The sequence below is a fragment of the Oncorhynchus masou genome, chromosome 29 (assembly GCF_036934945.1).
Source record: "Oncorhynchus masou masou isolate Uvic2021 chromosome 29, UVic_Omas_1.1, whole genome shotgun sequence".
Lineage (NCBI taxonomy): Eukaryota > Metazoa > Chordata > Actinopteri > Salmoniformes > Salmonidae > Oncorhynchus > Oncorhynchus masou.
In genome coordinates this window covers 36982247-37008625 of record NC_088240.1, presented here as the reverse complement: position 1 = coordinate 37008625, position 26379 = coordinate 36982247, and the positions used below count along the sequence as shown (strand labels likewise).

At 42.4% G+C, this 26379-nt stretch overlaps 2 protein-coding genes across 5 annotated transcripts in view; both read right to left on the bottom strand.

Annotated features, from left to right (window-relative positions):
* Positions 1 to 210: 210 nt before the first annotated feature.
* Positions 211 to 1110, bottom strand: LOC135519586 (protein FAM237A-like). Its single transcript, XM_064944826.1, has 2 exons — positions 726 to 1110; positions 211 to 359 (listed from the first exon to the last, which is right to left on the bottom strand). The coding sequence occupies exons 1-2, from the start codon at positions 1108 to 1110 to the stop codon at positions 211 to 213; spliced, it is 534 nt and encodes a 177-aa protein (XP_064800898.1).
* Positions 1111 to 3776: 2666 nt separating this feature from the next.
* LOC135519468 (disintegrin and metalloproteinase domain-containing protein 23-like) overlaps positions 3777 to 26379 on the bottom strand; it is a 36652-nt gene continuing 14049 nt past the window's right edge. Inside the window, exons 8-27 of one of the 4 annotated variants that reach the window (XR_010452293.1) lie at positions 25941 to 26008; positions 25574 to 25639; positions 25117 to 25185; positions 24323 to 24489; positions 23965 to 24049; positions 23792 to 23879; positions 22402 to 22453; positions 19738 to 19837; positions 19544 to 19615; positions 19369 to 19455; positions 12200 to 12280; positions 12058 to 12108; positions 11863 to 11926; positions 11590 to 11695; positions 11311 to 11430; positions 11006 to 11174; positions 10612 to 10723; positions 8622 to 8712; positions 6330 to 6591; positions 3777 to 5676 (exon numbers count right to left, since the gene is read on the bottom strand). Coding sequence is in view for 2 of the 4 variants with exons in the window: in XM_064944702.1 (XP_064800774.1) it covers positions 5631 to 5676; positions 8622 to 8712; positions 10612 to 10723; positions 11006 to 11174; positions 11311 to 11430; positions 11590 to 11695; positions 11863 to 11926; positions 12058 to 12108; positions 12200 to 12280; positions 19369 to 19455; positions 19544 to 19615; positions 19738 to 19837; positions 22402 to 22453; positions 23792 to 23879; positions 23965 to 24049; positions 24323 to 24489; positions 25117 to 25185; positions 25574 to 25639; positions 25941 to 26008 (1694 nt within the window). In the remaining 2 variants the exon portion in view is untranslated. Of the gene's footprint in view, positions 5677 to 6329; positions 6592 to 8621; positions 8713 to 10611; positions 10724 to 11005; positions 11175 to 11310; positions 11431 to 11589; positions 11696 to 11862; positions 11927 to 12057; positions 12109 to 12199; positions 12281 to 17443; positions 18710 to 19071; positions 19151 to 19368; positions 19456 to 19543; positions 19616 to 19737; positions 19838 to 22401; positions 22454 to 23791; positions 23880 to 23964; positions 24050 to 24322; positions 24490 to 25116; positions 25186 to 25573; positions 25640 to 25940; positions 26009 to 26379 lie in introns of those variants that run through there. The other 3 variants (XR_010452294.1, XM_064944702.1, XM_064944703.1) reach the window with 3 other exon arrangements.

The window sequence follows — 26379 nt, the reverse complement described above, 5'->3', positions numbered from 1 at the left end:
TGGTCTCACCCTTTCCAAATGTTGCAATGTAGCTGTAATTAATATAGATGAGTCACCCTAATCCTCACAAACGTACAGTGGCATCCATGCATTGTCATACACACGACATACACTTAGGCAAGTACACTGAATGTAATATTTTTTATTCAACACATCAAAGGTAGAAAAAGTCAATAGGACATATGGACTTGGTTGAATTATAATGTGTGGTTAAAGAATAGATCTACTCTTGATCCCCCTGGTGCGAGTGATGTGATTTAAAATGCCTGGTCCAAAGTGCTGGACCTGGATCTTTAGCCATCCCTGAGATGACTCCTTCAGTTTGGAGGCGTTAGTCTGTGAGTCCTGAACAAAAGATTCTACAAGATAAAGTCAGAAAAAAAACGATTCATTACTAGTGGTGAATATGTTTCATTCAGAGATTTAAGCATGGTTATGTGTACAGATCAGATCCCATCATCTCATCATAATTATCTTTTAACAGTGACTTGCAATTGACTAAATCAATGATATGTACAGCAACACACAAGGTAGCAGTCGTTATCTCACAACACACGTTTATCGGCTACTTCTTTGTTCTAATCATGGCACCAGATCAGCCTTGATATCAGTTGCAATAGAAAATGTATCCTGTACACACAGACAGAGCCTAACTCGGCTCCTTAAAAAAGTATCCACGCCCAAACTGTAAACTGGAGAGAAAAGTGTCAGAGACAGGTACTTACTGTCAGTGACGAGTGAGCGCGTTGCAGTGATCTGCTCATGGGGCCAAGTTAGCTGCCGCCTCCCCAGTCCATGGGTCCGGGACAGGACACAATCCACATAGATGTCCCAGAAGACCTGGGCCAGGTCCCAGAATAGAGCACTGTGCTTCCTGTTGTCTGACGACTTGAGGAACCCCATCAGGTCCCAGAAGGCAGGCACGGTGTCAGCGATCCTCGGGGAGCGCATCTCCAGCAGGAGCTCTGAGGAGGAGGTCCAGCACTGTGATGCCCTGCTCAGAGTCAGGGGGTCCACCTGTCCTGGCTTCTGACCTTGGAGAGGCATCACACATACACAGCCCATGAGCAGCACTGTAGCCAGAAACATGTTGAGGATTGTAGTATCCATCTGTGTTGAGACAGAATGTAAGTGTTGGTAAAACATGAACAACGCCAATATTCACCAAAACGACTTTGTCTCTAATCAAACATAATGGTATCCCTGCATTCTGTTTTCAGAATGGATATTTGAATTAGGCTATTGTTAAAGATAGCCCATAGGAATTTACATGTTCTCAGAATAAACTATTTCCTTGAAATGTTAAAGATTAAAACATAGTTATTTTTCCATAAAATACAAATAAAGTAATATGTTCCGAACAAATATCAGGCACTCTATTTTGAATTATGATTTTTTTAAATAAATAACATGCCAAATATTGATGAAAAATAGGCATATAACTGTTGTGTGAGGAAATATCATAAAAGTGAAAGGCCTACTAAGCTTTTATTTTAAACTGCTTTATTTCGAATAAAGTACATTTTGCAAGACTAACCTGGCAACAAATATTTCTCAAACAAAACGTTCTAATTTCGGGTGTAGATTAAATCTACATGAAAAAGCTTGTAAAATACAACAGGTGCAAAACAGAGACTTACCTTTTGTAGAGGGATGTAGTTTGTGCAGCCCTCGATGTTTAGATGCGCATCTGTTTGCTCTCAAATACAGTACGTCAGTCTATCTAAGGGGGACGGCCAAATAGTTTATTAGCGTTCCAATGGAAGTGATTGAACACTGTCTGACTGTCACATGCTGATTTCTATTGGACGGATTCATCATTTGCATAAAATGTGAATTGAAATGTACATTGTTACACATCATTCTTCAGGAATTTTACACTGGAGGGAGGGTTCTTTCATGTCCACAGAGGCTATAACCTAGACCTTCCTCTTTGGCAGTGCATCAATCTGTTCCTTTGTTTTTAAATCCCCTATAAAAAACATAATAAATAAAAACTATAATATTTCATTAATATATTAATAATTCATCTGAATAAACTTTGTCAAGAACTGAAAAGGTGGTTTTATGAACAACCTTGGATTAGGCCTCTGGTCTGTGGTTAAAGCTGGTATTAACAAAACAACAGGAACTGTGACTAAACCTTTCAGAGATATTATCAGACATATTTATTGGTAAGAAAGCAAGTCCAGGTGTAAGCAAGTAAACACATGTTCATGAAACAGGCTATTTGGTTGATTCTTTTCTGTTGCATGATAAATGTTTACTGAGTAGGTCATAGGTTAGTAAAAACGGACCCTATTCATAATGAAACAATTGGTTGTTTAAATCCCCCCAACATTTTGGGGGATCTCCTCTATTTGCAACCTTGTGCAAAGAACCTTTACTTTATTCAGATATCAGAATTTCTTACAGAACTTCTAGGAGAATTTGCTTATCCTAAATCACATCTCAGGGATAACTACAATCCTATTTCAAGCAGTTCGGGTATAACCATATATTCCTGAGTGAATGAGTCAGACTGCTGCACAGCCATGAGTACAGCCCAGCTTCATTCAAGCTGAAGAGTCACGGAAAGGAAGACAGCAGGAGATCTGACTCTGGGTCAACTTGGAAAGTCCTTATTTCCGGTTGCAGTGCAGACGAAACACACGGGAGTACTGGCGTGCTACGTAAAGCCGTGTGCCGATGCTTTTAGTGAAATGCCACATGCATGCGTGATCTGGGAGTTAATTGCAGCCTTAGTGAGAAGCCATAGATAAGTGGGCTGCGGTGGGCTGCCACCAAGTCATTCATCCTTCTAATGACACCTTAAGAGAGGTTTTATGATGGAAGCTCCACCTTTTCTCTCTCTGGTGTTTTGACAGGATAAGACAATAGAATTGTCTTTCAATTAAAGGAAGCAATCACCTTAGCAAAATTGGGAATATTAAAGTTCAAATCATAATGTTAGAGTGATTATAGGCAGGAAGTTTAGGAATCATTATTCATTAGATGGTATAAACATTTGGAAAGGTTTTGTTACACTGTACATATGTGACAAAAGCTTCAACACTTTGGAGGACTTTATTTCGTTTGAGTTTGAGCTGCACTTCCTGGCTGATGACTCGATCTCTTCGTGACACAGGGCCCACCTACATGTTTATAGTACGCTCAAAGTTCATATCACACACGTCTGAGAACAGGAGGTGGTCAGTATCACATGATGGATTAATATACTGACTCAAGCACAGCACAACATGCTCTAACCTCGTATTCATTCTCTACTGCACTTTTATAGCTTGACTGCATTATTTAAAGGCCCAATGCAGCTGTTTTTATCCCAATATCAAAACATTTCTGGGTAACAATTAAGTACCTTACTGTTATTAAAAAAATTGAAATGGTCAAAATGAAAAATAATTGCTTCTTAGCAAAGAGCAATTTCTCATGCAATCATTGTGCTGGGACTGTCTGGGAGTGGTCTGAGTAAGGAGCCTAATTGGACGAGCTTAATGGGGTTGTTATTGATCTAATAAATTATACCGCCTGGTGATGTCGTCAGGCAGGCCAAAACTCCATCCCACCAAATCAGGCTTACATTTCTGCCGGTCTTTTCAAACAGCTCTTACACTAAAACAACATTATCATCATTTTCACAATTTAACCTTTTTATTCCCAACCTCATAGTGTGTAAATATATGTAAAGCACAGGAAAAATCACATTTTGACTGCACTGGACCTTTAAGCACAGTTCTACAGTTCTAAGGCCCAAAAGAAAGACAGAGGCACTTGGATAAAATACTTCAGTAGTTTATTCGTCGGTCCAACTGTACATGATGCAGTGTTGATAGGGACACGAGATGATGACTAATATGGAGGTTTACACAATGCCAGTGCTATGGCAGCACCTGGAACACACCAACTGTCTGTCTGTCAGCTGGGCTGGAAACTAAAGTCCTGGAAAAGTAACCTGTTGAGGCCTCGGCACATACAGTATGTCAGATTAGAAATGTCATCTTAGATTGGTGGAAAAACACACAAAAATAACATTTTCCTTTGATTCCACGAACGTAAAAGGATGTTCTTTTCACTTGGACATATGAATTCAATTATGCTTTTCCATTCTTTAGTTCAGTACTTTGAAGCTAAATGAAACGAGATGTGGGAGTGGCCGAATACAAAAGGTTGTCTGATTCGCAAAGGTTTTTGTTCCATGTTTATACTGATATCATTATTACATTTAATAACCCATAAGTTTGTGCAATATCTTTCTTTGCATAGAAATGAAAGTTAAATGTTTTGTTTGTTGACATGCACCTATCTTTTGTAGCGTATTTTAGCTTGCAGATTTTTGGGACTCCCTTATAGAATTATAAGCCCACTATAGTGTGAATGCATGCAGCGTACCAGTAGAGCTGAACTTGATTTCTAGCAAGAGTTTATGGAGAGCGCCAAGCTAGCCAGTATAGTGGGTGTTGATGAGGACTGTTAAATAGTGACACCACCTGGTAACACAGTTGGGACTAATCTGCAGGGACACACTGCATGCCTGTCTGCAGCACTGGGAGAGAGAGGCACACAGACTGCAGACAAAGGGGAAAGTGCTCTGTGTGCGACAACATCCAAACATTCCACGTGATTGATTCTTTGGCTTTTGAGTCACTACTGGAAGTACTTAAGGAACCCCATGACGTCAGTCATAGACTGCATATTCTGCGATCATTCTTTCTGTCACCATCGCTGTGCCCCTGACCTCTAGAGAAGATACATGTAGACTCCTAAATCTGACCTCTCATCTGTACTGTGTATACTGAACCTGACCCTTGACCTCTATATTGGATAAATACAGAATGTAGCGCGTGGTAACACCTAATAGACAGACTATGACATTGTCTGGTTATCCATAGCATTTTGGCCCAAATCATAATTGCGTTACTGTTTTTCATTAACATTGCCAAAAACACCCGCTATACAACATGCTTAAAGATAAAACAGAAGCAGAGTGTGTCAGTGTAAAATGATATGTTATAATTCAGAATCTGAACTCGTTCTCCTCTTTTATGTACAATGTTGCCCGATATATGCTTCAATTTATTGAATGTGGTCTGCATTTCCCATTTGGGTTCTAGCATGCAGCCCTCTTCCTCTCATTGTGGTGACCTAAGGAGGAGGAGCCTGTTCAGGGTACCACCGGGTTTGTTTTTTAATGAGGCTATTCTCCTCCATTTGACGATTCAGTAGTGATTTCTCTCTTCTTTTTTTTGTTTGTTGATTTGCTGTGTGTCGTTCATAGCTTTGGTAGCCATGCAAAGTCCTTTAGCGAGGGCCCCTCATGCCAGAGCCAGCGAGCTGCACGCTCTGTGCGGGAAATCATGCCTGGTGAGAGAATATAATGGTGTGAGTTCCGCCTGAACGCCTGTGCACTGGCACTAATGATGAAAGGAAAAGGAGAGGAGTTCTGTGGCTCTAGAGATCAGGATGGGGTTGTTAGGTGGGTGGGGTTGAAGAAGGCTGCATTTCTACATGACTAAGATGGAATTTGTTAAATTGTCCTCTATTTCTTTTTCAAGTAAATCTAATGCCAAAAATCAGCAGCTGTAAGTGCAGTCCAGAGGATCCCTCTGTGCCCTTCGACCTCTCCTCCGGCCTTATATGGCACTGGCGTTGGGGTCGTACCGTCGCTTCTTCACATTTCTTCGCGTTCAGGGGAGAGTTGGGGAAAGAAGACAGGGATCAATACATGGTATATTACTGATGATGGTGGTACAGTCAGTGCACCGTGGAGAAGCAGCCACACTCATCTCTTAGACAACAGGAGCCATATCTGTTCCTTTCGCACTGGACCGCTCCCTGCAGCTACGCGCTTCAGTGAGGTCACTAGATCCCCCCTAGATTGATTTGATATGTTCACTATTGGTATGTGTAATGCTGTCGTTAAGTCTTTCCGATTGACCTATGAGTCAATTCTTCTGCATTGTAATGACATCCATTTTGTGTTTCAAATGTGCAACCATAATATGGTGCTGGAGGCAATGAGAAGAGGCTGTGCTAGTCCATGTGGCATACAGTTAGCTTTCCAAAACACAAGGACAAGGATAGGACACGAATCTCTCATTACCATCTCTGACAGGAAAATATATTAGTTCCATTCAAAACATTACCATCTGGGGGGAGAGAGAGAGCCAACAAAAATGTACTCTATTAAAGGGGGAAAGAGGAGACAACAACAGCACATCAACAACAACAACGACAACAACACCAACAACAAGATAACACCAACAGGAGAGTTATGCATAACCTCCCCGTAATGTGGCTTGATGTGGGGCTTCTAGCAGTCTGTCATGCACCTGTTTCAATAGTAGGCCAGTGGGAGGTGGCACTATTGATGTGCGTGGTGGGTCATGCAGCTCAATGCGCCGTGTCTGTACCAGGTCTGTGAAGCAGGCAGCAATGGCAGCTGGTGTGGGCGGGTCCAGGAGTCCTGCTCTGCTCTAGGGCGGAGCCTGGCCATCCAGGTGGGTGTGGCCAGCCATGGCACAAAGGCTGCGGCCAACAATATGGCCCTGGCTTCTCTCTCACCACTTCCGCTTAAACTCTCACCCTTGAACCCTCGTACCAGATTGAGAAAAAGATTATGGTAGTGATAAGTGTATGGTAACCCAGGAGCATGTCATCCTGAGTTGGGCTCAGCCTTTGTGCAATGAACTGACCTTCTCCAAGTCAACCAAGTCTACATGCAGAAATATTTTTTGGGGTGAGAAACATGATGCGTTGCTAACTGGCATGCTTTGGTGGCTGCAGTATAACACTTATCAACTCCTTATTTTTCCTTCTTTAGATTTAGGGTGTGTAACACTCCTGTTGCTTGAGACAGCAGGCTTACTAGCGAGCGATTGGCACTTGATTTCTCAAATTAGGGAACATAGCATACTGCATCACACAGTAAACTAGCTGGCTATGTATTTTACACTGAGTACACAAAACATTAAGAACACCTGCTCTTTCCATAACATAGACTGTCCAGGTGAATCCCGGTGAAAGCTATGATCCCTTATTGATGTCACGCTAGTGACCACTCTGCAGAGCTGCCTCCATGACAAGATTAATGACAATAAAAGCCAAACAGCGTTTTTACCCTAATTAAATATTGTGTATATACACTGAGTGTAAAAAACATTATGAACACCTGCTCTTTTCATGACATAGACTGACCAGGTGCATCCAGGTGAAAGCTATGATTGCTTATTGATTCATTTCACTTCAAATCCACTTCAATCAGTGTAGATGAAGGGGAGGAGACAGGTTAAAGAAGGATAATTAAGCCTTGAGACAATTGAGACATGGATTGTGTGCGTGCCATTCAGAGGGTGAATGGGCAAGACAAAATATTTGAGTGCCTTTGAACGTGGTATGGTAGTAGGTGCCGGTTTGTGTCAAGAACTGCAATGCTGCTGGGTTTTTCACACTCAACAGCTTGGGGGGATGCAAGTTAATATTAGGAAGGTGTTCCTAATGTTTGGGATGCTCAGTGTAGACATGTACAATCTGGAAGAGTATGTGTAAAGGAGGTATAGTCTTAATCCATAGACTAAATGGAATAATATATGTTATATATATAAAATGTTATATAAAAAATAATATATGTTATATTGTCACATACGCCAGATAGGTGCAGTGAAATGTGCTGTTTTACAGGGTCAACCATCGTAGTACAGCACCCCTGGAGCAAATTAGGTTTAAGTGCCTTGCTCAAGGACACATCAACAGATGTTTCACCTTAACGGCTCAGGTATTCAAACCAGCAACCTTTCTGTTACTGGCCCAACAATCTAACCGCTAGGCTACCTTCCGCCCTAACCAGCAGGTTTAGTAACTGTATTGAACATGCACGTCAAGCTTTGAGCTGTGCCCGTCTTATCAGTTTGAGGTTCTGCCACAGACGCACAGATGCCCACCACCTCTCCAACATAATCTCTATGATAATCACCCTATATTACTGAATGTGGACCTTTATTAAAGTAACTGTCCAATGTTTCCAGATTTCTATGACATATGTGTTCAATAGTTTTCTTTCCATTTGTACTGTTAAAAAACATATTTTCTGTGTTCGAATAGTGTGGGCGTATACTGGTCATAAAAAATATTAATGCGAGTAGTCTATTGATTGGCCAGCTGAGCCTCCTCAGGAGGATGACATCATCCTCTATGAGGAAATAGCAAGCATTTTTTAAATGCTCTGTTTGAGATACAAGTTTGAAGTGGGGTTTTTTAAGTGTTTTTTTCCCCTCCAATTTATGCTTTGGCCAAAAATACGAGTATAAAATGAGTCAACAACATTATTTGGGTATGAGTTAGCAGAATATTAACTTTTAAAAGAGAGATTTTCACTTGGACAGTTACTTTAAGACAATGTTAAGTATCATGAGCACAGGCAAGATTACTTTAAATATGTCTATGTTAAGTGTGTGTTCACGGCTTACTATGTAAGTCTATGTGTGGTTGACCTGACGTACGTATCAGGTATGTTTGTGTGTCCCCTTGGGTCTATATTCTGTAGCAGGAGCTCAAACCCTGGTGTCTATAAGCAGCAGCAGGGATGCCAGAGTCACGGTAGGAGAGACATGCGGCGTGTTGCTTACTTAAAGCCCCATCCAGTCCCCCCCAGCACTATGGCAGCTACCAGGATGGCTCCGGCGATGGAGCCTATTATAAGATTGGTGGCACTAGGACCTGCGAAGGGTTATGGGGGAGAAAGACAATGAGCGCCTCACGTATGGCATTTCTCTACACATGGATGATCTTACACAGATGTTAAGAACAAGAACACATAGCATGAGAATACCCATTGAACTGACTGATTACGTCTGTGGTATATTTTTTGCATGCTCATCAGGCCCTCCTACAATAATGTTACCATGGTAGTAGTGATCGTGAATGTGATGTAGCACTTTGCTTGTAAATTCAAAGGTCAAGTCTACATTTCAGGGACCCTATTGTCTATTGTCTACGGGCGGAGGTTCTGAAAAGACAGACCACTAAGTTGAAAAGTTGGGCAGAGCAATGGTCCCGATAAACATGGTGGTTAGCACACAGCAAACCACAGGAGACCATAGACCTCTCTCTTACTGTATCATCTTAAACTGAGTTGTTTTACTCCTTTATGGTGGCATGTACCTAGCTACAGTCTCACCCTAACCTACATTAGCTTCCGATGACAGGTTACGTAAAGGTTCTGTCTATGATGATCTATATGAGGATTTGAATCGTAGAAAATGACCACATGGCACTATTTGGGAGTCCCAGTCACCACACAGCCCACCACTGAAAGACAGGCTATCTCACTGCGAATCACTTCCCTTGACTGGGGTCTATCTCCATGCCCCACATGCCCCAGAAAGGAGAGGATCAGAAGAGGAGCCACATGACGAGTAATTGGAAGAAGAGGAAGAAGAAGGAGAGGAAGAAGAAGAAGAGGAAAAAAAGAGGAAGAGGGAGACTAATAATATTGGGGTAACAACAGGAAATTGCGGGATAAGGGGAATCCATCGATCAATCACATGACACTGAAACATCCAATCACATGACATTTATATGGTCACCACCAACACGAGACAAAGCCACCAGGACGCACACACGGGCTCAGGCCGGGTCACGAGACCCTCAGCCAGCACACTGAGGCACCACAATGAGAGGAAGAGCTGTGGAAACGGATAAAGATGCTTACTCTACTCCCCACCCCGTGCCTCCAAAAATCACCCCCAGGGCCAGAATGGTCCCTGCTACTGCCCCTATCAGCCTGTTAGTTGCCACGCTCACTGCGCAGAGGGAAAAGGAGCATTATCATTATTACCACCTGGTCACAACAAACAGCAGGCTTCTGTTCTGCTTCAGTAACATGGGTAGAGTGATGCGGTTCCCTTGGCAACTGTCCATTCCGCCTCCCCTCCACCTGCTGTCGAAAGCCCTAGGAAATCCACTGACTTATAACAGCCAATAGAAATACTCAGACATGACTATGTGTTTATGTTCAACAGGCTCTCTATATCTGTGATGCATGGTGATATTAGCAGCTAGAGGCCTCAGCTAAAACATCTTTCTCTATTCTCCTGGGAATCATTAGACGTATCTGTGTACCTGTTCCATGTTATTATAACAATATTAATGGTAATAATAAACTTGATTTGTTTAGCACCTTTCATACAAGCAATAGCAGCTTAAAGTGCTGTTACAATTAGCACTTTAAAAAAAACAATAAAATAACACAATAAAACATGGTAGTAAAACAATAAGAGCAATAAAAGTAAACCAATAAAAACAGCAATAAAAAAAACTATTTAAAAACAATTAGAAATTAAAAAACAGACAAACAGGAACTAAAAGGCACAGTAGTTAAAAGCCAGCGCCATCTTGAATGACCTTTCAATCACATTGACATGTGCAAATGTTCTGTGACATGTAGCGTTGATCTTTAGACAGAAGAGGGTACTTGATAATAACTGACATATTAACAAATCTACTTTCAATGTGATACAAAACACAATGGACTGACCGTACTCAAGAAAGGACGTTATATTTTAGTCTATCACGGACAGGAGATAGGGACGCTCTGAAAACTAGATGGAAACAAACCCTTTGGTCCTTCATCTTCTGCGGGTGCAGGCTCCTTGGGGGGGTCGGGCATGCTGCAGTCTGTCCCCGCCCATGTCGTGTCACAGGTGCACGTCGCCTCATTGTTACACACCTGGCCAGGTATGATAGAGGGAGCAAGAGAGGCGGGCAGGGAGGACTTCATTAACCTATGCTCCATAACAAGTGAATACGTCCCAGGTTCAATGGTTACCGCATGCTGGGGATGAGATTTTACACGCTTGTTGACATTGTAGTGAATATGTCACTTAATTGACATTGTCACTGGAGACACCGTTGTGGACACTGATGGCTAATAATAGAGCATTCAATGTTGCGGTAATCGTCTGGGCTCGTATGGGTACACCTAGAGGGTTAAGCAGCTCCCTGGACTTACCCCGTGGGCTGAGCACACCTGGCTGTTGGGCCCGCTTGGGCAGGCGCTCATGTTGAGGGACTGGATGGGCAGACACTTGCGGTCAAGGCACATCATGGACGGCCCACAGGGCGTCCCGTCCTCCACATAGCCTAAATCAGTCTCATCGTCCAAAAGAACATGGCCACCACTGTGGAGGGAGAGAGAGAGAGCGAGAGAGACAGAGAGCGAGAGATAGAGAGAGGGTGCCATAGGAGAGAGGTCAGAGAGTATCCGTGGCTGTTGTCTCTGTGTGTTGACATGTGAGGTGAGACGGTTGTCTTCACCTGCAGTCCACTAGCCTGCCCTGATGGTTGAAGGAGGTGGGGGTGATGTCTCCCTTCATCATCCCGATGCGGGGGTTGCGTCCTATGTTGCTGCACAGCAGGGACCCACAGAACACATCGCTGCAGGCAGAGAGTCAGGGAGAGTTAGAGCTAAGGGAACACTGATACTTTGTGAGTACTACATTGATGTAGAACAGATACAGCGACACTTGAATGTTTGTTCTGGCATAGTGCACAACTACAGTGTACAGTGTATATTTGGTATCATGTTCAACTCACTGCTTGCTGCACTGGAGCCATTTCTCTCCATCCTTCCCACAGTTTCCCTTCTCTGTTCCCTCTGTATTGAGCTTCTCATAGCAGAACTTCTCGGAGCCTCCCGCCTCTGCAGGAAGACGCAACATAGGAGAGGAGAAAGGGAGGATGACCACACCTCACAACAAGCCAACATAACTGGAGCGCAGACAGCCGTTTCAGATTCTGTCTCAATGCCTTTTCGACCATTTCTTGCAGTGAGCAAAGCAACTTAAGCAAAAGGGATTTTGAACTCACTTGAACCCCAGAGGTATTTGCACTGGTTCCCCCTGGTCTTGCACTCTCCACCATAGCAGCGTCCCTAAAGAGACAAAAGGGCATTCATTCATTCCCTATCTGTTCAAGCAAGCTTATGGTGACGACCATTCTCTAAATCGTACAATCTGAATAGATATGAGCATGTCGTTGTGTCTCAGTGATCATGCTGCTCACCTGGTCGACTTGACAGTGGTAGCCATCTTGTTTGTGAAGGTTAGGAGGGCACTACAATGAACAATAGACAGATATTTCCTTTAAACAGAGCTGAATGCTTCATCCTTTCTCAGAGATGTATAATGGTTAGAGCCCAACTCACTTGGCCAGAGTCTCCTGAGCATGTCTCTGAGATGTCACAGTCATTCACCGCATAGCGACAACTATAACCTCGCGGGTAGAACTGACATAGAGGGAGAAAAAAACAAAAGAGTGGAATTTCCTGTACCACGTTGGTATCTCACGCAAAACTAAGAAAAAAACTAAAGGAAAACGCTGCCCACTGCTGTTCATGCTCTCAGATGATTTTATTGATAAAACATTTTGACCCTTAGGTCTTCATTAGGCATCCATATCCCAGGTGGGGGTGGAAGGTCCTATATGTATCATCGGATGGGGCCACAGTGTCTCCTGACCCCTCCTGTCTCAGCCTCCAGTATTTATGCTGCAGTAGTTTATGTGTCGGGGGGCTAGGGACAGTTTGTTATATCTGGAGTACTTCTCCTGTCTTATCTGGTGTCCTGTGTGAATGTAAGTATGCTCTCTCTAATTCTCTCTTTCTCTCTCTCGGAGGACCTGAGCCCTAGGACCATGCCTCAGGACTACCTGGCATGATGACTCCTTGCTGTCCCCAGTCCACCTGGCCGTGCTGCTGCTCCAGTTTCAACTGTTCTGCCTGCGGCTATGGAATCATGACCTGTTCACCAGACGTGCTACCTGTCCCAGACCTGCTGTTTTCAACTCTCTAGAGACAGCAGGAGTGGTAGAGATACTCTTAATTATCGGCTATGAAAAGCCAACTGACATTTACTCCAACTGACATTTAGATATTTAGATAATATTTTCCTGATCTATACAGGGACTCAGGAAGAACTCTAGGAACTCCATGCTTATCTAAACTCTATGAATGAGCACCTCCTTTTAACCATGAATCAAAATCAGTTTTCTTGATGTGATGGTTATTAAGGACAAAATGTCCCTCTCTACCGATCTTTACAGGAAACCTACGGAAAGGAACACTGTCCTTAGAGGTGACCGTTTCCATCCACCTCCACTCATTAAATGTCTCATGTGTAGCTCTGATGCTTCTTACCAGTAACAAACCACGGACCTCACACACAGGTTAAGGAAAGGGGGTACAAAGATAATTGGGTCAAACATGTCGATGATCATTTTGAAAGTCTAACATTATTAGAAAGCCTTCAACCAAAAGTAAAAGAAAAAAACAGAACATGTCCCCTCATGCTTCACGCCTTGGGGACGGCATTTAATGACATTATCAGGAAGCACTGGTACATTGTTGACATTGACCCACAACTGAAACCCATCTTTAAACATCTCCCATGTATGGTCTTCAAAAGACCACCAAACCTGAAAGACTTTGTGGCCAAATCTGACTACCCACTGGGCACACATGTCAATACAACATCTGTTCCACATTGGTTCAACGTTGTGGAAACAACGTTGATTCAACCATCGTGTGCCCAGAGGGTACCCACCGGAATTAAAAATGTGGCCAATGTGCCAAATTCAGTTTCACATACAAACGTGGCTATTTCACCCACCCCCGCACAGGTCAAGGCCTGATTATCTGCATGTTTAAAATCAGATTTTATGACTTTGTGGCTGTGCCAGCAAGTGACCACTCTGCAGGGCTGCCTCTATGGCAAGATTCCTGACAATAAAAACCAAACAGCTTTTTACCCTAATTGAATAGTGTATATACACTTATACACTGAGTGTACAAAACATTATGAACACCTGCTCTTTTCATGACGTAGACTGACCAGGTGCATCCAGCTGAAATCTATGATTGCTTATTGATTCGATCCACTTCAAATCCACCTCAATCAGTGTAGATGAACGGGAGGAGACAGGTTATTCAAGGATTTTTAAGCCTTGAGACAAATGAGACATGGATTAGAGAATGTGTGCCATTCAGAGGGTGAATGGGCAAGAGAAAAGATTGAAGTGCCTTTGAACGGGGTATGGTAGTTTGTGTCAAGAACTGCAACGGTCCACCACCCAATGAACATCAGGCCAACTTGACACATCTGTCGGAAGCATTGGAGTCAACATGGGCCAGCATTCCTGTGGAACGCTTTCCACACCTTGTAGTGTCCATGCCATGACGAATTGAGGCTGTTCTGAGGGGAAAAGGGGGGGTATACAACAAAAGTATTCATACACCGTTGACTTATTCCACATTTTGTTGTGTTACAGCCTGAATTCAAAATGTATTTCAATATTTGTTTGCTCATCTACGCACAATACCCCATAATGACAAAGTGAAAACACGTTTATAGAAAATGTTGGAAATATTATGCAAATTAAATACAGAAATATCTCATTTACATAAGTATTCACACCCCTGAGTCAATACGTGTTAGAATCATCTTTGGCAGCGATTACAGCTGTGAGTCTTTCTGGGTAAGTCTCTAAGAGCCTTGCACACGTGGATTGGACAGTATTTGCCCATTATTAATTTCATAATTCTTCAAGCTCTGTCAAATTGGTTGTTGATCACTGCTAGACAACCATTTTCAGATCTTGCCATAGATTTTGAAGCAGATTTATGTCAAAACTGTAACTTTGCCACTCAGGAACATTCACTGTCTTCATGGTAAGCAACTCCAGTGTAGATTTGGCAATGCATTTTAGGTTAGTGTCTGGTCGAAAGCAGACTGAACTAGGTTTTTTGCTAGTGTTTAGCACCATTGCTTCTCTTTTTTATCCAGAAAAACTCTCAGTCCTTTATGACTACAAGCATACCCATAACATGATGTAGCAACCACTATGCTTGAACTTATGGAGAGTGGTACTCAGCCCAAACATAGCACCTTCCAAGTTCTACATTTAGCAGACACTCTTAGAGCAATTTACAGTAATGAGCACATACATTTTCAGACTGATCCCCATGGGAATCAAACCCACAACTGAGTTAGGAAGGACGCCTGCCACTTAGGAAGAACGCCTGTATCTTTGTAGTGACTTATACACCATCCAAAGTGAAGGGGATTTTCAATTTTCAGATTTTTGTATTTGTACCCATCTACCAATAGGTGCCCTTCTTTGCGAGGCATTGGAAAACCCCCCTTGGTCTTTGTGGTTGAATCTGTGTTTGAAATTCACTGCTTGACTGAGGTACCTTACAGATAATAATTGTGTGGGGTACAGAGATGAGGTAGTCATTCAAAAATCATGTTAAACTCTATTACTGCACACAGAGTCCATGCAACTTATTATGTGATTTGTTTAGAAAATGTTTACTTCTGAATGTATTTAGGCTTTCCCTAAAAAAGGGGTTGAATACTTATTGACTCAAGACATTTCAGCTTTTCATAATTTGTAAAAACGATTAAAAAACATTTGACATAATGGGGTATGGTGTGGAGACCAGTGACAAAACATCTACACTTAGTCCATTTTAAATTCAGACTGTAACACAACAAAACATGGAAAAAGTCAAGGAGTGTGAATACTTTCTGAAGGCACTGTACCTATTCATATTCTTATATACATTACAGTTCAATTAGATTGCGCGGCAGGTAACCTAACGTAGTGGTTAGAGTGTTGGACTAGTAACCAGAAGATTGCAAGATCAAATCCCTGAGCTGATGAGGTAAAAATCTATCATTCTGCCCCTGAACAAGGCAATTAACCCACTGTTTCTAGGTGGTCATTGAAAATAAGAAGTTGTTCTGAACTGACTTGCCTAGTTAAATAAAGATCTTTAGAAAGAGGAGCTGTGATACAATATGTTTGTTAAAGCTAAACTTGCTTTTTGTTTGAGTAATCTCTGGTGGCAGAACATTCCATGATGACATGGCTCTATACATAACTGAGCGACACATTCAATTTGTTTTTGGTTTGGGTACAGTGAAGAAACCCATAGTGGCATGTCTGGTAGGGTATTTGTGTCTGTTTGAAGTATATGCAAATAGATTATACAAGTGGTTAGGCATTTTCAACACACAAATGTTTCTTAAAAAGACTAAAAGAGAAGCCACAACCATGAAAGACTATCAAGCCTGTTGTTGTGACCATTGAACAAGTTGAAAAAGCTGAACTCCTACGAGTAACATCTGTGTGTGCAGGCAAGTTGCTTTATTTTGAGCCAGCTGCAGCTTGCTATGTCTTTCTTTGCTGCACCTGACCATATTACCAGACAGTAATCAAGATGGGGCAAGATCAGAGCCTGAACAACTAGTACAATTGATTTTTTGTCTTAAAAACCCAGATCATCGTTTTTATAACAGACATACATTATCTCTCCCCATCTTCACAACAACTTTGTCAATATGACTTGACCATGATGACTGACCATCCAATGTTACTCGAAGGTGTTCAGCTTCTTCAACAAGTTCAATGGTCACACCCTTTATGCACAACTCCAGTTGAGGTTTAGGTCTAAGATAATCCAGTTGAACCAAATACAATGCTTTTGGTTATAGATGTATTTAAGACCAGGTTATTGTTAAATACCCGACACTGACTGTAACTCCTTGCTAAGAGTCTCAGTGAGCTCACTGGCTATAGGTGCTTATGTGTAGAGTGTGCAATCATCAGCATACATAGTAATTTTAATTTCTTGTAGGACAAGTTGCAAATCATTCGTATAAATAGAGAAGAGTAACGGCCCAAGGCAACTGCCCTGAGGGATACCGCACTGTACATACCTGATGTTAGAGAAGCTTCAATTGAAGAACCCTCTATGGGTCCTATGTGTGATGGCCGGTGATGAAATTTAACAATACAGCTCCAACTATGATCTTATTATCAGTTTCTTTTAGCCAATCATCAGTCATCTGAGTCAGTGCAGTACAAGTTGAGTGCCCTTCACTATACGGGGTAGCAGGGTAGCCTAGTGGTTAGAGCATTGGACTAGTAACCGGAAGGTTGCAAGTTCAAACACCTGAGCTGACAAGGTAAAAATCTGTCATTCTACCCCTGAACAGGCAGTTAACCCACTGTTCCTAGGCTATTGTTGAAAATAAGCATTTGTTCTTAACTAACTAGATAAATAAATGTATTTATTTTTTCGCATGCTGAAAATCAGTAGTTAACTTGTTCTCTGAAAAATAGCATTGTATTTGTTACAGTCGGCTGTTAGAGCCAGCAAAGAGTGATTTACTATTTTTAGGAAGTGGAATTACTGTAGCTTCCTTCCACACCTGTGGACACACGCACTCCTTTCGGCTTTGGTTAAAGACATGGCAAATAGGCCTGGCAATACAATCTGCTATCATTCTCAACAGTTTCCTATCTACCTGGTAGCTTATCATTATTGATGGATAACAATATTTTTTCCCCCTGTTCCACACAAACCTGACCAAACTCAAAACAGCAATCCTTCTTTTACTTATTATTCATTATTTTCAATACAAAAAATATGATGGTTTACTGTTCAATGTTATCATTCCACTTGTCAGTTTGTCCACTTTGCCAGTGAAATAGTAATTTTTATGATTGGCTATATCAAAAGGTTTTGTTATAAATGACCCATCAACCTCAATGAACGATGGAGATATATTTTGGGCACAACAAATTCAATTAAAGGTGCTTCAAAGTCTTTTTCCATTGTTTTCCATGTACTTCAGTCACACAATTTCTCAATTGACAGTATGTGAACCAATCAGCTGAGCAGTGTGACTTGTCTGCCACCTTTTTTGCATAATTAATTTGAACCATACAATTTTTCAATTCATCATCGATCCAGGGGCCTCAAACAGTTTTCACAGTCAGTTTCTTAACAGGTGTTTGTCATCAATTGGCAAGAATAATTGTACAAATACTCCAAGTGTTACATCTGGATTCTCCTCCTTATACACTTCAGAACAACATACATTTTTTTAACATCTTCAACAAAACAGTCTTGAGAAAACATCTTGTATGATATCTTATACATAACTTTAGGCCTTGCCTTTGGTACTTTGGCTTTCCCTGTCATTGCCACAATGTTATGGTCACTACAGCCAATGGGAACTGATATTGCTTTGGAGCAAAGCTCTGCAGAATTAGTGAAGATACGATCAATACAAGTGGATGTAACAGATCCAACACTATTGGTATACACTGCAGTTGGTTGAGTGATAACCTGGGTCATATCACAGGCATTAGTCACAGTAAGAAGGTTCCTCTTGAGAGGAGAACTAGATGATAACCAGACAATGTTCAGGTTACCAAGAAAATAAATATATTTGTTAGCATTAGAGACCTTATCTAACATCACACACATATTCTACAGATACTGATAGTTTGCCTATAGCAGCATACTAAAAAAAGAGTATGGTTATGTGTCACAACAGCATCGGACTGAGCTTGTTGTCATTGCAGGCAGTCTCAACGCTGTGCATTACAGGGAAGACATCCTCCTCCCTCATGTGGTACCCTTCCTGCAGGCTCATCCTGACATGACCCTCCAGCATGATAATGCCACTAGCCATACTGCTCGTTCTGTGCGTGATTTCCTGCAAGACAGGAATGTCAGTGTTCTGCCATGGCCGGCGAAGAGCCCGGATATCAATTCCATTGAGCGCGTCTGGTCCCTGTTGGATCGAAGGGTGAGGGCTAGGGCCATTCCCCCCAGAAATGTCCAGGAACTTGCAGGTGCCTTGGTGAAAAGTGGAGTAACATCTCACAGCAAGAACTGGCAAATCTGGTGCAGTCCATGAGGAGATGCACTGCAGTACTTAATACAGCTGGTGGCCACACCAGATACTACTGTTATTTTGGATTTTGACCCCCCCACCCCCTTTGTTCAGGGACACATTCCATTTCTGTTAGTCACATGTTAGTCTATGGAACTTGTTCAGGTTATGTCTCAGTTGTTGAATATTGTTATGTTCATACAAATATTTATGCATGTTAAGTTTGCTGAAAATAAACGCAGTTGACAGTGAAAGGATGTTTCTTTTTTTATATATATATATATATTGACTTTTGATATTGTGAACCTATATTATATATTTGTACCTCTTGTTTCAGGAAGTGATGTCACTGAGCACTGCCGATAAATATATAGGTCCTTCCACCCCACCTGGGATGTTGATGCCTAATGAAGACCTGAAATGTTGTATCAATAAAATCTCCTGGGAGCATGAACAGTAGTGTGCCGCATTTTATTTTTATCTTTCACGTGTTCACATATAACTCCAGCACCTGCAAGAAATGACCTGAATGTGCCTATGTTCTTCAGCTTTTGTACACTAAGAAAAAAAGCCATTCTGGTTCTTAGTGAGCAGACTTACACAGTGATTAAAAAGCCCTTACCAGACAAGTGTTGTTGCAGCAAGGTCCATCAGCACAATGCGCACCATTAGCTAGGGAACACTTCTTGCAGCACTCCTTGTAGCACTCCTACAACACAGATGACACCACCAGTCTGACACTGTATTCGAAGAATATAAATGCGATGTAAATAGAATAATATTGCATCGTAACTCACAGATCTAGCGCCGCAGTCACACTCCTCTCCCACCTCAATGTATCCATTCCCACACTCTGTGGATTCAAACAGCTGCCAAAGCAAAAACAATCAGAGGGTTATTATGGTATTTTTATTACTGGTTATATACCGTATCTGTCTTTGATATTCTGCTGTATGACAACCACAACATGAACTATCCTCGTCTGACTCACCTTGTTTGGCCTGTTAAAAAGACAGGATCCACCGCCTTTCAGCAGGAATTCCTTGTAGTCTGAGATGCTGCATTTGGAGAACATCCGTGGATGCTGGACCCTGTGTGTTAAGGGATACATCCACCTTTAACAACCCGCTTTTAAACCCCATAGAGTCTATTGATGCAGCGGTTCATCAATCTAAGTAACATAACACCAAAATCCCCATCGAAATCCGTCAGGTTAAGCTACAGATATCATTTATTTTGCATGGGCTGGGTGTCAATTCATCACATCCGCCAATGGCGTCCTTCTGCATCTGTGGTGGGTAAGTGTCAGAGCTACAGCGCTGTTTGTCAGACCAGGTGAGATCCAATGGCGTCCTTCTGCATCTGTGGTGGGTAAGTGTCAGAGCTACAGCGCTGTTTGTCAGACCAGGTGAGCTCCAATGGCGTCCTTCTGCATCTGTGGTGGGTAAGTGTCAGAGCTACAGCGCTGTTTGTCAGACCAGGTGAGATCCAATGGCGTCCTTCTGCATCGGTGGTGGGTAAGTGTCAGAGCTACAGCGCTGTTTGTCAGACCAGGTGAGCTCCAATGGCGTCCTTCTACATCTGTGGTCGGTAAGTGTCAGAGCTACAGCGCTGTTTGTCAGACCAGGTGAGCTCCAATGGCGTCCTTCTGCATCGGTGGTGGGTAAGTGTCAGAGCTACAGCGCTGTTTGTCAGACCAGGTGAGATCCAATGGCGTCCTTCTGCATCTGTGGTGGGTAAGTGTCAGAGCTACAGCGCTGTTTGTCAGACCAGGTGAGATCCAATGGCGTCCTTCTGCATCTGTGGTGGGTAAGTGTCAGAGCTACAGCGCTGTTTGTCAGACCAGGTGAGATCCAATGGCGTCCTTCTGCATCTGTGGTGGGTAAGTGTCAGAGCTACAGCGCTGTTTGTCAGACCAGGTGAGCTCCAATGGCGTCCTTCTGCATCTGTGGTGGGTAAGTGTCAGAGCTACAGCGCTGTTTGTCAGACCAGGTGAGATCCAATGGCGTCCTTCTGCATCTGTGGTGGGTAAGTGTCAGAGCTACAGCGCTGTTTGTCAGACCAGGTGAGCTCCAATGGCGTCCTTCTGCATCTGTGGTGGGTAAGTGTCAGAGCTACAGCGCTGTTTGTTAGACCAGGTGAGCTCCAATGGCGTCCTTCTGCATCTGTGGTGGGTAAGTGTCAGAGCTACAGCGCTGTTTGTCAGACCAGGTGACATCCCGAAAGTCGACCTTCTCACGAAAACATCTGTAGCATCCGAACGGTTTGGTCAACAAAGTATTATGACCGTTCTATAGAAAGGGGTTGTAGGGCAACACGGTGGTGTTTTCAGTTTTGCTCTACGGCTCCCACAAGTGTCACGGGACTCGTCTGAAGGTAACCCATACAAATGAATGGGAAATACGGAGGTAGTTTTGTGCCAGCAAAAATAAGTGGTTAAATATGTGCAAAACTATTTTTTGTTTGCTTGTTTTATATCTCATAGATATAGGACCGACACTTCAAAACATTATTCCTTATGATTTCTTTTTTGACTGTCTTTTTTGTCATTTATGAATGTGTTATTCAATGCATTTTTATGGGCTTTAGTAGGCCAAATGTAATATTTTATACAATTATTTCTGTATATTTTTCAGACCTAATCCCAACTGAGATGTTGTGGCAGGACTTTAAACGATCAGTTCATGTTTAAAAACCCGCAAATGTCGCCGAGTTAAAGCAGTTCTGCATGCAACAGTGGGCCAAAATTCATCCACAGCGATGTGAGAGACTGATCAACAACTACAGGAAGCATTTGGTTGTAGTCACTGCAGTTAAAGGTGGCCCAACCAGTTACTGAGTGTAAAAGGGCAATTACTTTTCCCCACATGTTCATTGGGTGTTGCATAACTTTGTTTATGAAATAAATTAAGTAAGTATGTACAGTAATTATTATGTTATTTGTTCACTCAGGTTCCCTTGATCTAATATTAGGTCTTGGTTGAAGATCTGATTACATTCAGTATCAACGATATGTTCCTGGGAACTGTAAATGACCCATGGTATGACTTCAAAACAATTCCATAAGTCAGCTTAGAGCAAGAGGCTGTATGAGCAGTCAGTCAGTCACGTCAGGTGACGCACTCTGAGCCAGTGTGCCTAAAGAGCCACTGTCAACAACACAAGCATGACGCCAGGGCACCTTTCACATGCTAATGCTGGTCATGACCCAGGAGAGACTCAGCTGAGCTGCAGCTCTGCACACCCTGTCATTACGGCGAAGGGAGAGCCATACCCTGCTATCATAGAGAGGGGCTGGGGGACTGGGGGGTTAGCAGCTCGTTATTGCACATTTCCGTCACACAAATCCACGGAAAGAATCTATTCTCTCACCTAATCGAACTTTTAATTATAACATCTGCTTCATGGTGTTATACTCTGTCTCTCTGTGTATGTGTGTGTGTGTGTGTGTGTGTGTGTGTGTGTGTGTGTGTGTGTGTGTGTGTGTGTGTGTGTGTGTGTGTGTGTGTGTGTGTGTGTGTGTGTGTGTGTGTGTGTGTGTGTGTGTGTGTGTGTGTGTGTGTGCGCGCGTGTGTGTGTGATTGAGAGAGAAAGACATAGAGACAGACATGGAAACAGAGAAAGTGAGAATAACAGCTGAGCAGTAGAACGTTACCCAGTATCCTCCATGATGCAGCCCACCCAGGAGTCGGCACAGCCACATTCCTCTGTGAAAGAACAACACACAACATGGCTATCTTACAAAGATATTGGTACAAACATACACTATTGTCCAAAAGTTTGGGGTCACTTAGAAATGTCCTTATTTTTGAAAGAAAGCACATTTTTTGCCCATTAAAATAACATCAAGTTGATCCGAAATACAGTGTAGACAATGTTAATGTTGTAAATGACTAATGTAGCTGGAAAAGACAGATTTTTTATGAAATATCTACATATGCGTACAGATGCCCATTATCAGCAACCATCACTCCTGTGTTCCAATGGCACGTTGTGTTAGCTAATTCAAGTTTAAAATTTTAAAAGGCTAATTGATCAGTCTCAACGTCAACAGTGAAGAGGCGACTCCGGGATGCTGTCCTTCTAGGCAGAGTTCCGCTGTCCAGTGTCTGTGTTTTTTTGCCCATCTTAATAATTTATTTTTATTGGCCAGTCTGAGATATGTCTTTTTCTTTGCAACTCTGCCTGGAAGCCCAGCATCCCGGAGTCGCCCTTTCACTGTTGATGTTGAGACTGGTGTTTTGCAGGTACTATTTAATGAAGCTGCCAGTTGAGGACTTGTGAGGCGTCTGTTTCCCAAACTAGACACTCTAATGTACTTGTCCTCTTGCTCAGTTGTTCACCGGGGCCTCCCATTCCTCTTTCTATTCTGGTTAGAGCCAGTTTGCGCTGTTCTGTGAAGGGAGTAGTATACAGCGTTGTACAAGATCTTTAGTTTCTTGGCTATTTCTCGCATTCTCTTCATTTCTCTTCATTTCTCAGAACAAGAATAGACTGATGAGTTTCAGAAGAAAGTACTTCGTTTCTGGCCATTTTGAGCCTGTAATCAAACCCACAAATGCTGATGCTCCAGATACTCAACTAGTCTAAAGAAGGCCAGTTGTATTGCTTCTTTAATCAGGACAACAGTTTTCAGCTGTGCTAACATAATTGCAAAAGGGTTTTCTAATGATCAATTAGCCTTTTAGAATGATAAACTTGGATTAGTTAACATAACATGCCATTGGAACACAGAAGTGATGGTTGCTGATAATGGGCCCCTGTACGCATATGTAGATATTCATTTTTTTTTTAAATCAGCCGTTTCCAGCTACAATAGTCATTTACAACATTAACAATATCTACACTGTATTTCTGATCAATTTGATGCTATTTTAATGGACAACAAATGTGCTTTTCTTTCAAAAACAAGGACATTTCTAAGTGACCCCAAACTTTTGAACGGTAGTATATGTGCCTAAAATGTTTTAAACTGTTCCTTAAATAGTGTCTGTCTATAAGGCAGAAATTAATGTGCAGCGATGAATGGGAGCCAGTCTCTGTACTTCTCTTGGCGGCTGGATCCCACTGGATGCCGAGGTTCTGTGCCAAGCTCTGGGAGAGTGACGAAGCCATGGTCCACGTGGTGCCATACTGCAAGTACAACAAACCAGCAGTTACTCGTCTGCTCTGCTGTAATCAAACAATACGATCATGTACATTAGTCAGCACATCTTACCTCGTTTACCCCTACTCCACGGCTCACAGAGCACATGCCCCCGAAGTACGCTGCGCTGCTCCGGCGGTAGTGGAAGGTCACATTGCTGTGCATCAAAGAGACACAGAGTAACTATCAAACAGACAGGTAGACAGACAAGTGAGAGGTATTCAGCTGCCCTTGGAAGACAAATGGAAGTAGATGGACATGTTTTGCTTTATTGCTAAAGCCAAAGTATTAGGGCCTAGTCCTCTGACATGCTCTAATATTCTGGGAAGCCATAAGGACTCAGTGTGTAAGATATACTAATGGCAGTCTCAGTATATGTCGAGTAGCAGCATGGGTTGGCCCCGAGGGACAGAGAGGAGAGGGCACTTACGTGAAGAGGTGCACAGAGTCAGCGTGCTGCTTGATGCTCTGCGCCCGGTACTTAGAGAAATCTTTCAGCATGTCCAGTGGCTTCACACTGATGGGAATGTGGTCCTTGTCCGTCCATATCTCCACGGCAACCAGAACTACCCGTGTGTGCAGGTGCTCCTTAAAGATCTGTCATCGGCGCATGATGGGTAGTGGGAGGACACAGAGAAAGAGAAAAAGAGAGAGAGAGAGAAATGACAACACAGGGACAGGAGAAGAACACTGGGTGTGAATGATCATCTGTACTGTCTGAGGACAGACATGGGACAGGGGACAAAGCACACTGGGAGCAGGGAGAGACAAGGGACTGTTATTGCACATCACGGCTACACAGAGCAACAACAAACACCGTAGTGATACAGTACAAAATCTGAATAGTATGGGGCCGACTCAGGGTACAGGAGATGTACAGTGTGATACATGAGGAAGTGATCATTACTGGGTTCTACCTCTGGGGGCTCTCTAATATACATGTTGAACAGCTTTTCTCAATAGACATACACATGACGTGATATACACCACTGGGGGCTGCTGAGGGGAGGACGGCTCATAATAATGGCTGGAACGGAGCAATTGGAATGGCATCAAACCATGTCTTTGATGTATTTTAAACCATTGCAATGATTCCGCACCAGCCATTACCAGCCTGATACATATATTCCAGAAAAAGGAAATAGAGGACTGAATATTTGTAGAGTTTAAAAGAGGTACACAGTAAAGAATCAGTTCTCAGAGCCAACTGAAGAGGTTACTCACAGCATCCACAAAGTTCACCACCGACTTGGCAAAGTTCCTGGTGTGCTGCTTGGCCTTGTGTCGCTTATACTGCACCCCACACAAAAACAATGGCACATAGCTTTGGTTAAAAAGGATTGTTAAGTGCAATTTTAATAAATACTTAAATATACCAAGTTTCTCCGACACCATTTTAAAAATGCATAAAATATGCATGTTGTTTTTATGACGGTCCAACAATAGAATAAGACTGGTGTTTTCAAATCTGGATGATGGTTATGTAGATAGGATATGAATCGTGCGTCCACCACATTCAATCGTGTTGCACCCTCTTGTGGGCATAGTTGGTTGAATACTATTTTGAGTCATTCTTTACAGTAAAAGAATGACACATTGCTGAAATATTTCACACCAGCTCACTCATATTTCCTATCTTGTGTCTATGTGTTGACTGGTTGTTTTTTTTGAGGGCACATACCATATTGTGGTCACTGACAATCATAATCTCCAAATACTTCATTTCCTCAAAGACATTCCGAGGCATCTGAAAAAAAAACACAGATCAGTTCACTATCATAACACACAGACATGAAAGATGTATAGAGGAAGACAACAAAAGTTGACGTGTTGTGTGGTGCTGAGTTGAGTTGCAAATTATGTTGTGAGAGATAATTAAAAGAGGTCACTTTAAATGAGGGACCTATACTGGGAGGCTACGTTGTAACACAAGGTTACATGACACAATAACTTAACACTCTACATAATACAGCAGGGGTGAATGAACTTACAGTAGGTGGAGTGTGTTACAAAATCCTTTTAAGGGACTGATGAGGTCACAGACTTACAGCCCGCTTTTTCCTGCGCTTCAGCCAGGACATGTCCTCCAGCTCCGAAAGCAGCTGCTCCTCCTCCACTAGAGAGACATAGAGCACATTAAAGGCCCAGTGCAGTCAGAAATGTGATTTGCCTGTATTTTATATATATTTCCACGCTATGAGGTTAGAATAATACTGTGAAATTGTGAAAATGACGATAATGTTATTGAAGTGAAATTTCAGCCTGTTTTGTTGGGATGGAGTTTTGGCCACCAGGCAGTAAATTAGTTAATAGACCAATAAGAAAGAGAGTTCTAAACCTCTCTGCTAATAAAAGCTATTTTTCTGTTTTCCCCTTCCCACTCAGACCACTCCCAGACAATCCTAGGAAAATTATTTATTGAAAAATGTCTCTTTGCTCTCTTTTTGACAAGTTTAATTGAAAACAGTCGCACTTTATAAAAAAAAC